Genomic DNA, 13,236 nt, shown 5'->3' on the forward strand with positions numbered 1-13,236 from the left:
AAAATATCTTGCTAAGATTGTGTCCTAGGAGAGCGAAAATATTCCGAGCGAGAAAACGTGTCCGGGGAAAATGTATCACGAGAGAAATATTACAATTAATAGATGAATCTGGCTGGGAGGGAGATGGATTATTTAAGCTGCTCAAAGAGATTTTTACTTTTTACTATATATAAATATGTATATATATACTGCGCATCATAATGAACAAGAGATTACTTATTGTCTTTATTATTTTTTTTTTAATTGCATTAATGTTAATAATTTATCGTATAAAAAAGATTTTTTGTACTAATGACAATAATAAATGATGATTACCATAATACGTATCATATATTGTTTAAGTCATTTTAGTTACAAGCTCAAAAAATATCTTTTATAATCATTTATAAAATAAAAAGGATATAAATATAAGATTCGTCAGTTTTAACGTTTTCGGATTAATACATTGAATGTATTAGAATATATTTCGTGATAAACAATAAGTATGTAAAAATTATCTATTAGAATCTATAGCATATCAAGAAAATAATAAAAATTTATTATATTTTTCAGATGCAAGTGTTTTAAAGATATAAAATTGAAAGAGAAATGAAAAATACAAAACTGTAAAGTGCTTTGATCAATATGCTTAGAACACAATTAACGCTAATTGTAATTAATCCAATTTTTTTATTTTTTATCATAAAATTAGGAAAATAAAGCTTGATATATATATAAAAAGAGAATTTTAAAATAATAAAATTAAAAAATTATTTTAATAAAATTATGTATTGATGTATTTAGTAATTCTAGAAAATTGATTGATGAATCATGGTTTCTCGATTTTGTCGAGATATATAGTATTTGTTGAATTTATTTCAATATTTGATATAAAATGACCATACAGTATGTATAATTACAAGTTAATATACATGACCTTTTGTTGGAAATCCAGGATTTGATGTATAATGTATGATTCATCATCCCATGACGGCATAAGAGGTTTCTTCCATATCCATTATATTTTTGAAGCTAGTTTTACCGATATTGTCACTTATCATTTGATGTAATTGAAAGAACTTTAATGATATAGTACTAATTTTTAATTATTAGAATGCGCTTTATGACATGTTTAAGTTGCAATTGTTTTTTTTTCTTTTTTTTTAAATTAAAAGCAATATTATAGAAGGCAATGACAGCGAGAAATTAGAGAAGTTACAGTATAATTCCTTAACCTGTTATTACGTAAAATGGGTTTGCAGTTTGGCAATTTACCAATTAGGATTCGTAGAATCGTGTATTACAGTTTATCACCCACAGAGCAACGGACATGGGCAAAATCAATAACGCATGGAATACCTAATTTAGTAAATAGAGCAATGCGTGCGCTCCCGCCGATGCTTCCAGGTATATTTATATTTATGAAACTAAATATGAAAAAATGAAAGGAACACAAAGAGACAGAATGATATATTTTTTATTTCTTTAATTTATATATTTTTGTAATTAAATTAAATTGATTTGTTATTAATATATTAATATAATGTTGATGCTTTATCTTACTTTTTTCTGGATTTTTCATATAATCTGAAATAAATTTAAACTTTTCTATATAATCTTAAATATATAAGTTTATTTTTAAATTAAAATATCAGCTTACTTAATCTCTTGTCTTCAATCAACGTCATTTAATCAATTTGCGTTATTTAATTCTTTTTTTTTTAAATGATTGATGAGATTGCGAAGCGTTAACAACTCCATAATTTGACAAAAAACTATTGTTCGAATATTAATCAAAGACAGATCTATTGCGGAATTTTTCTTGCACGTGTGTACTTTTTTTATTCATTTATTCTTACGAGCTGTTCAACGCAAATAATGACTCAACAATTTTGTGCAAGTTTGTTTTGAGATGAATAGGAATTGATTAAAATCTCAATAATAATTTTATAGTATAGGATAATATAACAATTTAATAGTACAAGATAATGGATTGGGTACTCGATAGGAATAATGATTCTATAGTATAGGAATTGATTGGATACTCGATAACAATTCTGTTATAATCATATAATAGATACTTTTATTTCTATAAAACTGCAATGTTGCAAATCTTTATTTATTTACTATACTAATAGAGATGAAATCAATATCAAGAATATTATTCTTATATCAAAATTTTAATTTTGATTTTATATATTTTCTATTATATATACATATATATGTATATGTGTGTTTTTTTGTGTGTATAAAAAACAAAACTGGTTATTACACATATCGATACATCAGCAAACAACGTATATAAACATTTCCTTTTTATTTCTATATATGCATTGACATATAATATAACGTAATACGTGATAAGCAAAGCGTACGATAAAAGTACACATTTGATAAATAAAAATATGCTGGAATACGTTATAGAAACTACAAGAGTCAATTTACAAAGTCAATACAATTGTTTAGTTACATCATATTTATTCGCGGCAATCGATACATACATATGTATGTTATGGAATTTCTATAATATTTTATTGAATATCTTTTTTCATGATTGTTCTTAAGGGTATATTTTTTCGTTTTAGGTTTTATAATGTCGGCTGTAATTTATAAGTGGCCCATTGCAGCACATGATCGATATAGTCGCAAGGATCCTAAATTATATGAAAATGACAAATAAATGCAAAAATTGTTTAAGCCATTTTTAAAGCCATTTTCAAGTGTTTTATAATTAAAACATGATATTATTATCTTTAAAAATATTTCTAAAAAGTTCAAAGATCTATGTGAAAATATAAATAAAAAATCTAATAAAAAAATATTGCTTCTTATTAACGTATTTACGCGCGCGTATTTATATTAGACATGCAATATATTATAAACCATTACATTTTAAAATGTAAATGATTTATTTTATAAGATATAAGCAAAGACAAATGCTAATATTACATTCAGTTACATATAAATTTCAACTATTAGCCACTATAATAGGGGACAAGTATATATAATTATTGATATGAAAGTTTGTATGTACAATTACATACTTCTAAATAGAATAATAATAACTAAAATGCTCCTTATATTTCATCTGTGCTATTTTATAATTAAAAACATTTATTTAGTATAAATAATTATTTATTGATTCAAAATGCAAATTCAATAATGCGTACATATTTTTTTATCGTTCAAATCACAATAAATTGTATGGCATATAAATAGAAATGCTAATAGTCTAGAGCACATATCAATGCCACTCCTCTCTTTATCCAGTGCGATTGTGGTTTGTCAGTAGGAATTTCCATTGCTAGAATAAAATTTGTGGAATGTCCCATTGTTGTCAAAGTTCCAGAGCGCTCAATAGTTTTATATACAGGACATATATAAATTCCACGAGATGGAATTACGTGATTAATTTCCGGTAATAGAAGAATTGGCGACATATCTAGACAACAGATATTAATATTATATATTATTTGAATAAAATGCAGAACGGTCAAGCAATTTTTAATTTGCTTAACAAACAAATTACGAAAAGCTTTGAAAAGCACAGTTATTTATATTTCGGAAGTTTAATTAATTAGTTAAATTAATTTTTAGCCATTTCGTGTGTTTTAATATAATGTTAACTGTATCTGTTTGTATGATACATTGAGGGAGATTATTAATATTTAACCAGTAAATAATTCCTTTGGTAAAGACTGTACGAGATTATTTCCGTTCCATCGACAACCTTCCAGAAAAAGACCATAAATAATACAACCATCCGATGGTCTTTGTGTTGGTTTGGAAATTAAAACCTGTGACATTGTGTATAACATTAATTTTTACAATTGGTATAAAAAGTCTTGCGATATATATAATTTATTGGAAACTAGTACTAATTTAAATCTATATTTGTTAAGAGTTTAACTAGGCTCTGTAATATATAAATATAAATTTAACATATATAAGATAGGCAATAAGAGCCAAATCGCGGATGACAGTGCGTTATTCTAAACGAAACTAAATTTTTTCGTTAGAATTAAATACCTGTGCACAAGGCACCAAATTTTTACTTGGACACGGCCAAGATATAAAATTGGAATAATCTCTACAAGAGATTTTTAATTCCATGTATCCCCTATTCCCCCTAAAGAAATAAAGTGCGAGAGAAAAATATAGATCCGAAAGTCGCAGAATCGGGAATCGAACCCGAGACCTTTCGCTTGCCGGGCGACTGCTCTTCCAACTGAGCTATTCAGATCCTTTCGATTCTATACTTTTCTCTGTTATATATATTAATGTTGGTAAATAAACGCCTTTAAGCCAGCGTGTATAAATTAAGAGTTTAACTAGGCTCTGTAATATATAAATATAAATTTAACATATATAAGATAGGCAATAAGAGCCAAATCGCGGATGACAGTGCGTTATTCTAAACGAAACTAAATTTTTTCGTTAGAATTAAATACCTGTGCACAAGGCACCAAATTTTTACTTGGACACGGCCAAGATATAAAATTGGAATAATCTCTACAAGAGATTTTTAATTCCATGTATCCCCTATTCCCCCTAAAGAAATAAAGTGCGAGAGAAAAATATAGATCCGAAAGTCGCAGAATCGGGAATCGAACCCGAGACCTTTCGCTTGCCGGGCGACTGCTCTTCCAACTGAGCTATTCAGATCCTTTCGATTCTATACTTTTCTCTGTTATATATATTAATGTTGGTAAATAAACGCCTTTAAGCCAGCGTGTATAAATTAAGAGTTTAACTAGGCTCTGTAATATATAAATATAAATTTAACATATATAAGATAGGCAATAAGAGCCAAATCGCGGATGACAGTGCGTTATTCTAAACGAAAATAAATTTTTTCGTTAGAATTAAATACCTGTGCACAAGGCACCAAATTTTTACTTGGACACGGCCAAGATATAAAATTGGAATAATCTCTACAAGAGATTTTTAATTCCATGTATCCCCTATTCCCCCTAAAGAAATAAAGTGCGAGAGAAAAATATAGATCCGAAAGTCGCAGAATCGGGAATCGAACCCGAAAGGTCTCGGGTTCGATTCCCGATTCTGCGACTTTCGGATCTATATTTTTCTCTCGCACTTTATTTCTTTAGGGGGAATAGGGGATACATGGAATTAAAAATCTCTTGTAGAGATTATTCCAATTTTATATCTTGGCCGTGTCCAAGTAAAAATTTGGTGCCTTGTGCACAGGTATTTAATTCTAACGAAAAAATTTAGTTTCGTTTAGAATAACGCACTGTCATCCGCGATTTGGCTCTTATTGCCTATCTTATATATGTTAAATTTATATTTATATATTACAGAGCCTAGTTAAACTCTTAATTTATACACGCTGGCTTAAAGGCGTTTATCTACCAACATTAATATATATAACAGAGAAAAGTATAGAATCGAAAGGATCTGAATAGCTCAGTTGGAAGAGCAGTCGCCCGGCAAGCGAAAGGTCTCGGGTTCGATTCCCGATTCTGCGACTTTCGGATCTATATTTTTCTCTCGCACTTTATTTCTTTAGGGGGAATAGGGGATACATGGAATTAAAAATCTCTTGTAGAGATTATTCCAATTTTATATCTTGGCCGTGTCCAAGTAAAAATTTGGTGCCTTGTGCACAGGTATTTAATTCTAACGAAAAAATTTAGTTTCGTTTAGAATAACGCACTGTCATCCGCGATTTGGCTCTTATTGCCTATCTTATATATGTTAAATTTATATTTATATATTACAGAGCCTAGTTAAACTCTTAATTTATACACGCTGGCTTAAAGGCGTTTATTTACCAACATTAATATATATAACAGAGAAAAGTATAGAATCGAAAGGATCTGAATAGCTCAGTTGGAAGAGCAGTCGCCCGGCAAGCGAAAGGTCTCGGGTTCGATTCCCGATTCTGCGACTTTCGGATCTATATTTTTCTCTCGCACTTTATTTCTTTAGGGGGAATAGGGGATACATGGAATTAAAAATCTCTTGTAGAGATTATTCCAATTTTATATCTTGGCCGTGTCCAAGTAAAAATTTGGTGCCTTGTGCACAGGTATTTAATTCTAACGAAAAAATTTAGTTTCGTTTAGAATAACGCACTGTCATCCGCGATTTGGCTCTTATTGCCTATCTTATATATGTTAAATTTATATTTATATATTACAGAGCCTAGTTAAACTCTTAATTTATACACGCTGGCTTAAAGGCGTTTATTTACCAACATTAATATATATAACAGAGAAAAGTATAGAATCGAAAGGATCTGAATAGCTCAGTTGGAAGAGCAGTCGCCCGGCAAGCGAAAGGTCTCGGGTTCGATTCCCGATTCTGCGACTTTCGGATCTATATTTTTCTCTCGCACTTTATTTCTTTAGGGGGAATAGGGGATACATGGAATTAAAAATCTCTTGTAGAGATTATTCCAATTTTATATCTTGGCCGTGTCCAAGTAAAAATTTGGTGCCTTGTGCACAGGTATTTAATTCTAACGAAAAAATTTAGTTTCGTTTAGAATAACGCACTGTCATCCGCGATTTGGCTCTTATTGCCTATCTTATATATGTTAAATTTATATTTCTATATTTGTTAATTAATTGGCAATAATTAATTCAAGCATATAATATGCCTCTCATAAATTAGAATTTATGTATAGAGATGAACATATAAAATTTGATTTGACTATTATTTCAATCAAATACATTTTTTCGTAAGCTTAAAAATCATTGAATCACTATCAATCTCTATTTTCCTGTAATTATTGTATGTTGTGCGTCAAGTCGCGTTGACCTATTAATCGATTAATTACAGGCTGAGGGCGTACCTTGTAGCTAAAATCGATTGTGTCAATAGACACTATATGTTTGCGTGCAAAGTTTTGCAACGTGCCAGTTAGAAAGGCTTGAGGAAAGTAAAAACCTGATATCCAAAATGTAGGCGGTATACCGTGATTTTCCCAGTCTTTTATAAATTTAATCCTGTCTTTTAAATCTAGGAACCATGCGGCTAATGAAAATGAAAAAATATTTAATATAACTATTTGAATTTTAAAAAATTATAGTAAATTATTAAATTTATAGTCGACACATTTTTTTTTACCTAAAGATTTTAGAGAAGGATAACTCTTGTTTTGCCAATTTGTCGGTATTTTATTATTAAAAAGACTAGTAGCCATTATTTCAAGCTCCTCTGACATAACAATTAAACCTTTTAAAGCTTTCAAAAGATTTTGTGACGTTGATTGCACCATTTCGAGTAAATCGTTGTATCGTTTGGCTTCTTGTAGTAACACAGTATTAAAAGACTCTTTGTACGATATAGGATATCTGAAATTCAATTTATTTTACTTAAAAGTTTAATTAACATTTTTTAATATCTTTTACATCTAACTTATTTATATATATGTGCTACATTCGTTTTAAAAATATATCGAGATTGTTTCTTTTTATCAAACTTATATCACGAGAATTTTATTTAGGTATCTATATCTTAAAAATCATATACATTATTATACAAAGAAAGATATTTTATTATATGTTAAAAAATACAAATTACTAAAGAGCATACTAAAAAATAACATTTTAATTATTTAAACAACGATAAGTAAATGATATTTAATCGTACCTCGCTTCCATTGCGATTAAATCAAATAGTTCGGGTATTGTGGCTAACATATCATTAATTAATTCGACTGTTACTTCCTCGATATTTGCAGCTGCAATACCAACTTCTCTGGGCTGCATACTTAACAAAGTTGCGAGGCAGGTATACGTTTCTGCTTGAGCGCATGTTATATCGGCGTTTGAATGCATGCCAAAAAGTGACGGATCGTCATTTAAAGGAAGACCCTTTATATACTCTAGATAATCGTTGAATGACGCTGCAGCTGGTAGCTTTATATATGAAAATACATGAGATTGAGATAAGAGGATAAAAACATGATCAACAATAGTATCTTTGTATACCTTTATAAGTGCTCTTATATATAGTGGAACTACATAATATTTTGAAAATATTAAGAAAATAAATACAGTTTTTTGCTGTTTGACTTAAGCGATGTCTGCAATAAGAATTCAAGACAAAGACGTAAAAAATTAACCAATTATATTCAATTATTAATTTCTTACGTCTTATGTCTTAAGTTCTTATTGTAACCACTACTTTAAATTTCAAGCTATGTTAACTTCAAAATTATAAATTTTTAAAAAAGAGAAAATTAAATTATAAATATTTTTGTTGATTGTTTATAATAAAATTTTTTATAATATAGAATATTTATAAATATAGAATAAATAGTATGATTATATTAGAAATATTTTTCAAATATTTTCAAATATTTTTGAAATTTATTTTACAAACTAATATAAACATAGTACAGAGAAAAATATTATATAATTTTTATAATAGAATATGATGCTTTCTTTCTCTCAAATATTTCTTTAAATTAAATAATAACTTAAATAATTTTTTAATTTTTTAAGAATTACTAATTGATTTAAAACTTTTTCAATTTATATTATAGCTGTTTTTTAGAATATATTTATTATTTGAATATATGTACCTGATGGTAAATGTTTTGTTCATCAAATTGATAATGTGGAGAAACAACATTGGTATTATAATAATTTTCGAGAAGTGTTAGAACATATCGGCGATCCCAGTCGTCTGTTATTCTTCCACCATAATTAATATGTCCGGCAGTATATACGAGAACCTTTTTTATGTCGAAATAATAATTATTATTTAAGAATGAACATTTTTTCTCTCTCATTAAGCGAGTAATTTGAATTCAAAGATATGATTGAATAAAAAATAAAATCTTAAACTTCTAAGTCTTTTCAATTTAGTAATATTTTCAAATTTTATTTGTTTAAATTATTGCAAACAGAGTTGCATCAAGATATTTCACCCAATATGATATTATATAAAAAAAGTAAATGTAATTTAAAAGTTAAATTTTGTTAAATATCGCGAAACATGGAATCACGTATTTAATATAACGACTTTATATTTATCACTGAGAATATGAAAGTATCATATCTTTGTGTTCTTTTATATCAGTTCCGCAATACTTGCGAAGTTAAAAGAGGAACTGATTGAAATACGAATGCTTTGAGTTGCTTCTCTAGTTTACTTTATCGATGTTTTACCTTAAATGGCAAAATATCATATTCCATAAGAAACATGTGTAGTTGTGACAAGCATATAGCTAAATCTCCGTTAGTAAATTCGTAGGGTATATTGAAACCAAGGGGACCGAATTTTCGTCTTTCAAGTAATATGGAATGAAACATGCAAAGAGAGAATATAAGCCACTTGAATGGCGGAGCTTTTGGATGATTAGGTTGCAGAAGTTCTGTCACTTGTGTCAGATATGCACGAAGCATATTAGCCTATGTCAAGAAACCAAGAAACAGATAAAAGTAAAAAAAAATGAGATAAACTTTATGAGTAAAATGTAATATGCAATTTTTTTAAATTTTTTGTTTATTTATATTCTTGTAATAAATAATAGTTTTTCGTATGTCTTTATAATGCTAAAAGTATCAAAATTACATAGCTTCGTGAAAAATAATACTTTTTTTATGTATTTACAAATATTCTTTTAATTAAATATAAAATAAAATCATTTTACCTAAAAAGTTTATACAGGTTTAGTAGAGTTTCAGTAGAGTTTTACACAAAAATAATGTGATATTAATACCTTTATACCTCGCGGTGGTTCTATTGTCATTTTGTTGCTGTTTTGAAGAATACTGACGGGAAAATTGGGAGAAGGTGCGGATGTTAACCACAATCGAAAATCTCGATGAATATTTTTTTGTAATAATGTTTCGACGAGATATTCGAGTTGCGGCATCCAAGTTGGTGCCAAATGACAATTCTGTAAAAAGGAAAAACATTTTTATTATAAATATTACTATTAAATTGACATCACGTCTTATACAAATAGTCATCATTAAATATATTTTTATTTTTCTTATGATTGTTTAATATGTACGTTGTTAACAATCCATAATATTGTTGTATTAACCTCTTTTCTAGTATAACATTGTTTATTTTATAACTACATGTATTTTAAAAATTTTTCAATTTGTGCCACATTTTATATAAAAAATATGTTATTTGAAGATATTTAAAAATTTTAAATATAATAGATATATTGAATATTATGCAAGACATTCCAGACATGCCATAGAAAATTGCATATTATACAGATCGGAAGAACTAGCTATGAAGAAATAATTATTTATTTCTTTAGATATTCAGACCAAGCAATGTTATTTCTATTATAACATTTATTTCACGTGCAATACATAATAATGAATTCAGTTATTTCACTGAATATAAAATTTTCTTATCTCTTGCTTTTTTCTCTCTTTGCCGTGATATTATAAGTAGCACAATAAATTTTTTCTCCGCTTCCTCATATTTTATATTTATATACATGTTATAAAAGTAAAACCTTTTTTTCTTTTATCGTCAGATTTTATCTCACCGAATAAAAAAAGGGTAAATTTTTATATTATATAAAAAGCTTAGTATTATTTTTGGCTCACGAAAACTGTATTTTATTATATTTGCAAAATAAATAAGGTTTTATTTTCAATAAAAAGAAAAAATAAATAGTTAAGTGAATACTAAGAAAAACTTTAATTCGATTATTTAACGTAAAATATGAAATTAAAATATTTTTTCTGAGAAATTTTTTTGTATTCGATATATAGACTCATTAAGACATTTTATTCAATACAAATAGATGCTTTTATAGCAGTATCTTTTTCATTGACATTAGCATTTTTTATTAATTTAAAAACATTTTTTATCATAATAATGAATGTTTTTAGGAAACAGAAAGGGCGAAAGCGAGAGAAAAAAAGCAAAAACTATTTTATTTAATTTTAACATTCAATTGTTTTAATATTTCTTTATATAAAAACTCGAAAATGTATTTCTATTATTTTAACGAATCGTTAAAACAAATTTTTAAAAAATGTATAATATTTCGGTTTCTTGTGATGGAAATTATTCAAGTCTATTTAAATCTCCTTAAATTATTAAAAATTTTTTACACACATGTATATACAATATAATTATCTGTTAATTACTTTGAATTTTGAATATATAAATATTAAGAAAGAATGAAAAATTTGAATCATTTTGATGCAATTATTTCATCCACTCTATAGTATCAGAGAAAAATAGATATACACATATACATAAATAAATAGATACATAAAGGTATCCTATCTAGTTATATCGAAGGACAGTTTCTAACTTGAAAGAAGATCCAAGTGCCCATCTCCGTTGATTGTTTCAACATGGCTTTTGCTCTGGGTCCTTGACCCTGGCCAAGAGATATCGAATATAATTTTCTGTCCATTTTTAGCTTGTCGGCAAACTTATATAACTCTTTAGCTGGATCAGTACCAGGCGATAAGATAAAGACAATTGGCGTGACATTGAATGACTCTTTATAAATCATTGATAATTCTGTTGTTTGCGGTTCGACAAATTGTCGACCTAAATACTTTGTCAAATAGAGTTGCATAGCATTGATCAGCTTGTCAGGTCGCAGACACTTAAGTATCAATAATTTCTCGAAATCGTCAAGCTTTGTCTTCCATGGTTCAGGAAACGGTGCTCTAAACGGGGAAAGATGGTATTTTTAATGAATAAAATATTTATTTTAGTCATTTTACGAACAACAGACGAAAAATTTTAAAAGCTTTTAATATATTATAATTTTTTTATATCTCTTCTTTGAAACAAAATTTTCTTACAAATGAGCTTCCTGAGTATCGAATATGGTTTTAAATTGGATTAACAATAACTGGAAAGATGTGACAAATTTATCAAACTTTGGAAGCCTCTCTAGAGTTTGAATCTCTTTCCAGCATCTTGGAGTAATCCATTCTGGTGCGGGATTTGGCAAGTCCTGGAAGCAGAAAAAACTTTGGGCAATAGTGTCCCATAATTCGCGAATCGCCTTTCATGGGCAGATAGAGCGTGTTAAACTGAATAGAAAAGTCCTGTATCATTTTGCGATATTTGCAATAATTATTGACTAAAATATCTAAACGAATGAGCAGGTAGAAAGAGGTAGGCCGGACTCGATGTGCATGTCGGATGACTTATTTGTTATATGCCGCTTAGTATCAAAGTATCATCTTACTTTTCGGCGCCACTACATTGGTCGCCGCTCGCTGCATGACGGCGCCTCTCGATTAAATAATGCTTTCTACCTGCTTATTTGTTTAGATATTTTAATAAATAACTCAATAATTATTGCGAATATCGCAAAATGATACATGAAGTTTCTATTTAGTTTAACACGCTCTATCTGCCCATGAAAGGTAATTCGCAAATTATGGGACACCCTGTATATCGATAATGTGTCGACAATGTGATAAATAAATTCTTCTGTGATAAATACGCTATTTACATATGCTGAATATTATTTTCAGTTATTTGTTTTAACTGTTAGGAAAAACAATTGGAGAGTAAAAAAAACCAAATTCTAAAATCTTTTTTAAGTATAGAAATAGATTAAAAACTATCTTCATTTTATATACATATGTATATTTTTTCATGTTTGATAAATTCTTTATGCTTGATTTATATATCAAAGTGATGCTCAATATATTGAAATATAATATTAGGTTAACGTATAGTAGATATAATTATTTATATAACAATAATTTTTTAAATCTAATTTTTAATTTCCGATTTTATAAGTTTATTTCAAATAAATAAACTTTTGTATTTATATGTTACAACGGTATACTGTTTTTATTATTATACATAGTATTATATATTAATATTTTTTTATATCCAGTGTTTTAAAAGTTTTGAATAGATTATTATTTTATTGATATTTTCCTAAAATTAATAATAATTAATTAGCTCGATAAAGTAAATTTTAATTCATTGTAAATTTAATGTAATGTTTCAAACTATAGCAATAAATTCGCTTCACATTTTACCTGTATTGGAGAGGTTGTAATAAGAAAATGTCGCCACGCTTTTGAATCAATTCTTTTGTCGTCCAAAAGAATACGTGCGCAGATGAGAAAGCCGAGATGCAGTTTGTGTCTTTCAAATAAACTGCGACATACATTTGAGAAAAGTGCAAAGGTAAAGTTCTCGTTGATGTCTGCAATTCGTTTATCGATATCTTCTGCAAAGTTAAATTACAATAAATTAAAAGTTACAGAATATATTTTATTTTAAAATAAAAAAATATATAATATTAAA

The 13,236-nt window shown here is 27.7% G+C and overlaps 2 protein-coding genes across 2 annotated transcripts in view; one reads left to right on the forward strand and one right to left on the reverse strand.

Moving 5' to 3' along the window:
• The first annotated feature begins 1,229 nt into the window (after nt 1–1,229).
• LOC114930553 (cytochrome b-c1 complex subunit 8) lies at nt 1,230–2,659 on the forward strand. The gene is made up of 2 exons (XM_029302353.2): nt 1,230–1,386; nt 2,565–2,659. The coding sequence occupies exons 1-2, from the start codon at nt 1,230–1,232 to the stop codon at nt 2,657–2,659; spliced, it is 252 nt and encodes an 83-aa protein (XP_029158186.2).
• A 544-nt stretch (nt 2,660–3,203) lies between these two features.
• Nucleotides 3,204–13,236, reverse strand: part of LOC114930627 (dynein axonemal heavy chain 1) — a 97,084-nt gene continuing 87,051 nt past the window's right edge. Inside the window, 11 exon segments of the mRNA XM_085482654.1 lie at nt 3,204–3,421; nt 3,653–3,776; nt 6,803–6,984; nt 7,078–7,304; nt 7,603–7,871; nt 8,540–8,692; nt 9,129–9,371; nt 9,683–9,862; nt 11,258–11,624; nt 11,763–11,917; nt 12,966–13,159. Of these exon segments, the coding sequence (XP_085338780.1) occupies nt 3,204–3,421; nt 3,653–3,776; nt 6,803–6,984; nt 7,078–7,304; nt 7,603–7,871; nt 8,540–8,692; nt 9,129–9,371; nt 9,683–9,862; nt 11,258–11,624; nt 11,763–11,917; nt 12,966–13,159 (2,312 nt within the window).

The sequence above is a fragment of the Nylanderia fulva genome, unplaced genomic scaffold (genome assembly GCF_048542155.1).
Source record: "Nylanderia fulva isolate GAGA-0341 unplaced genomic scaffold, ASM4854215v1 Scaffold21, whole genome shotgun sequence".
Classification (NCBI taxonomy): Eukaryota; Metazoa; Arthropoda; class Insecta; order Hymenoptera; family Formicidae; genus Nylanderia; species Nylanderia fulva.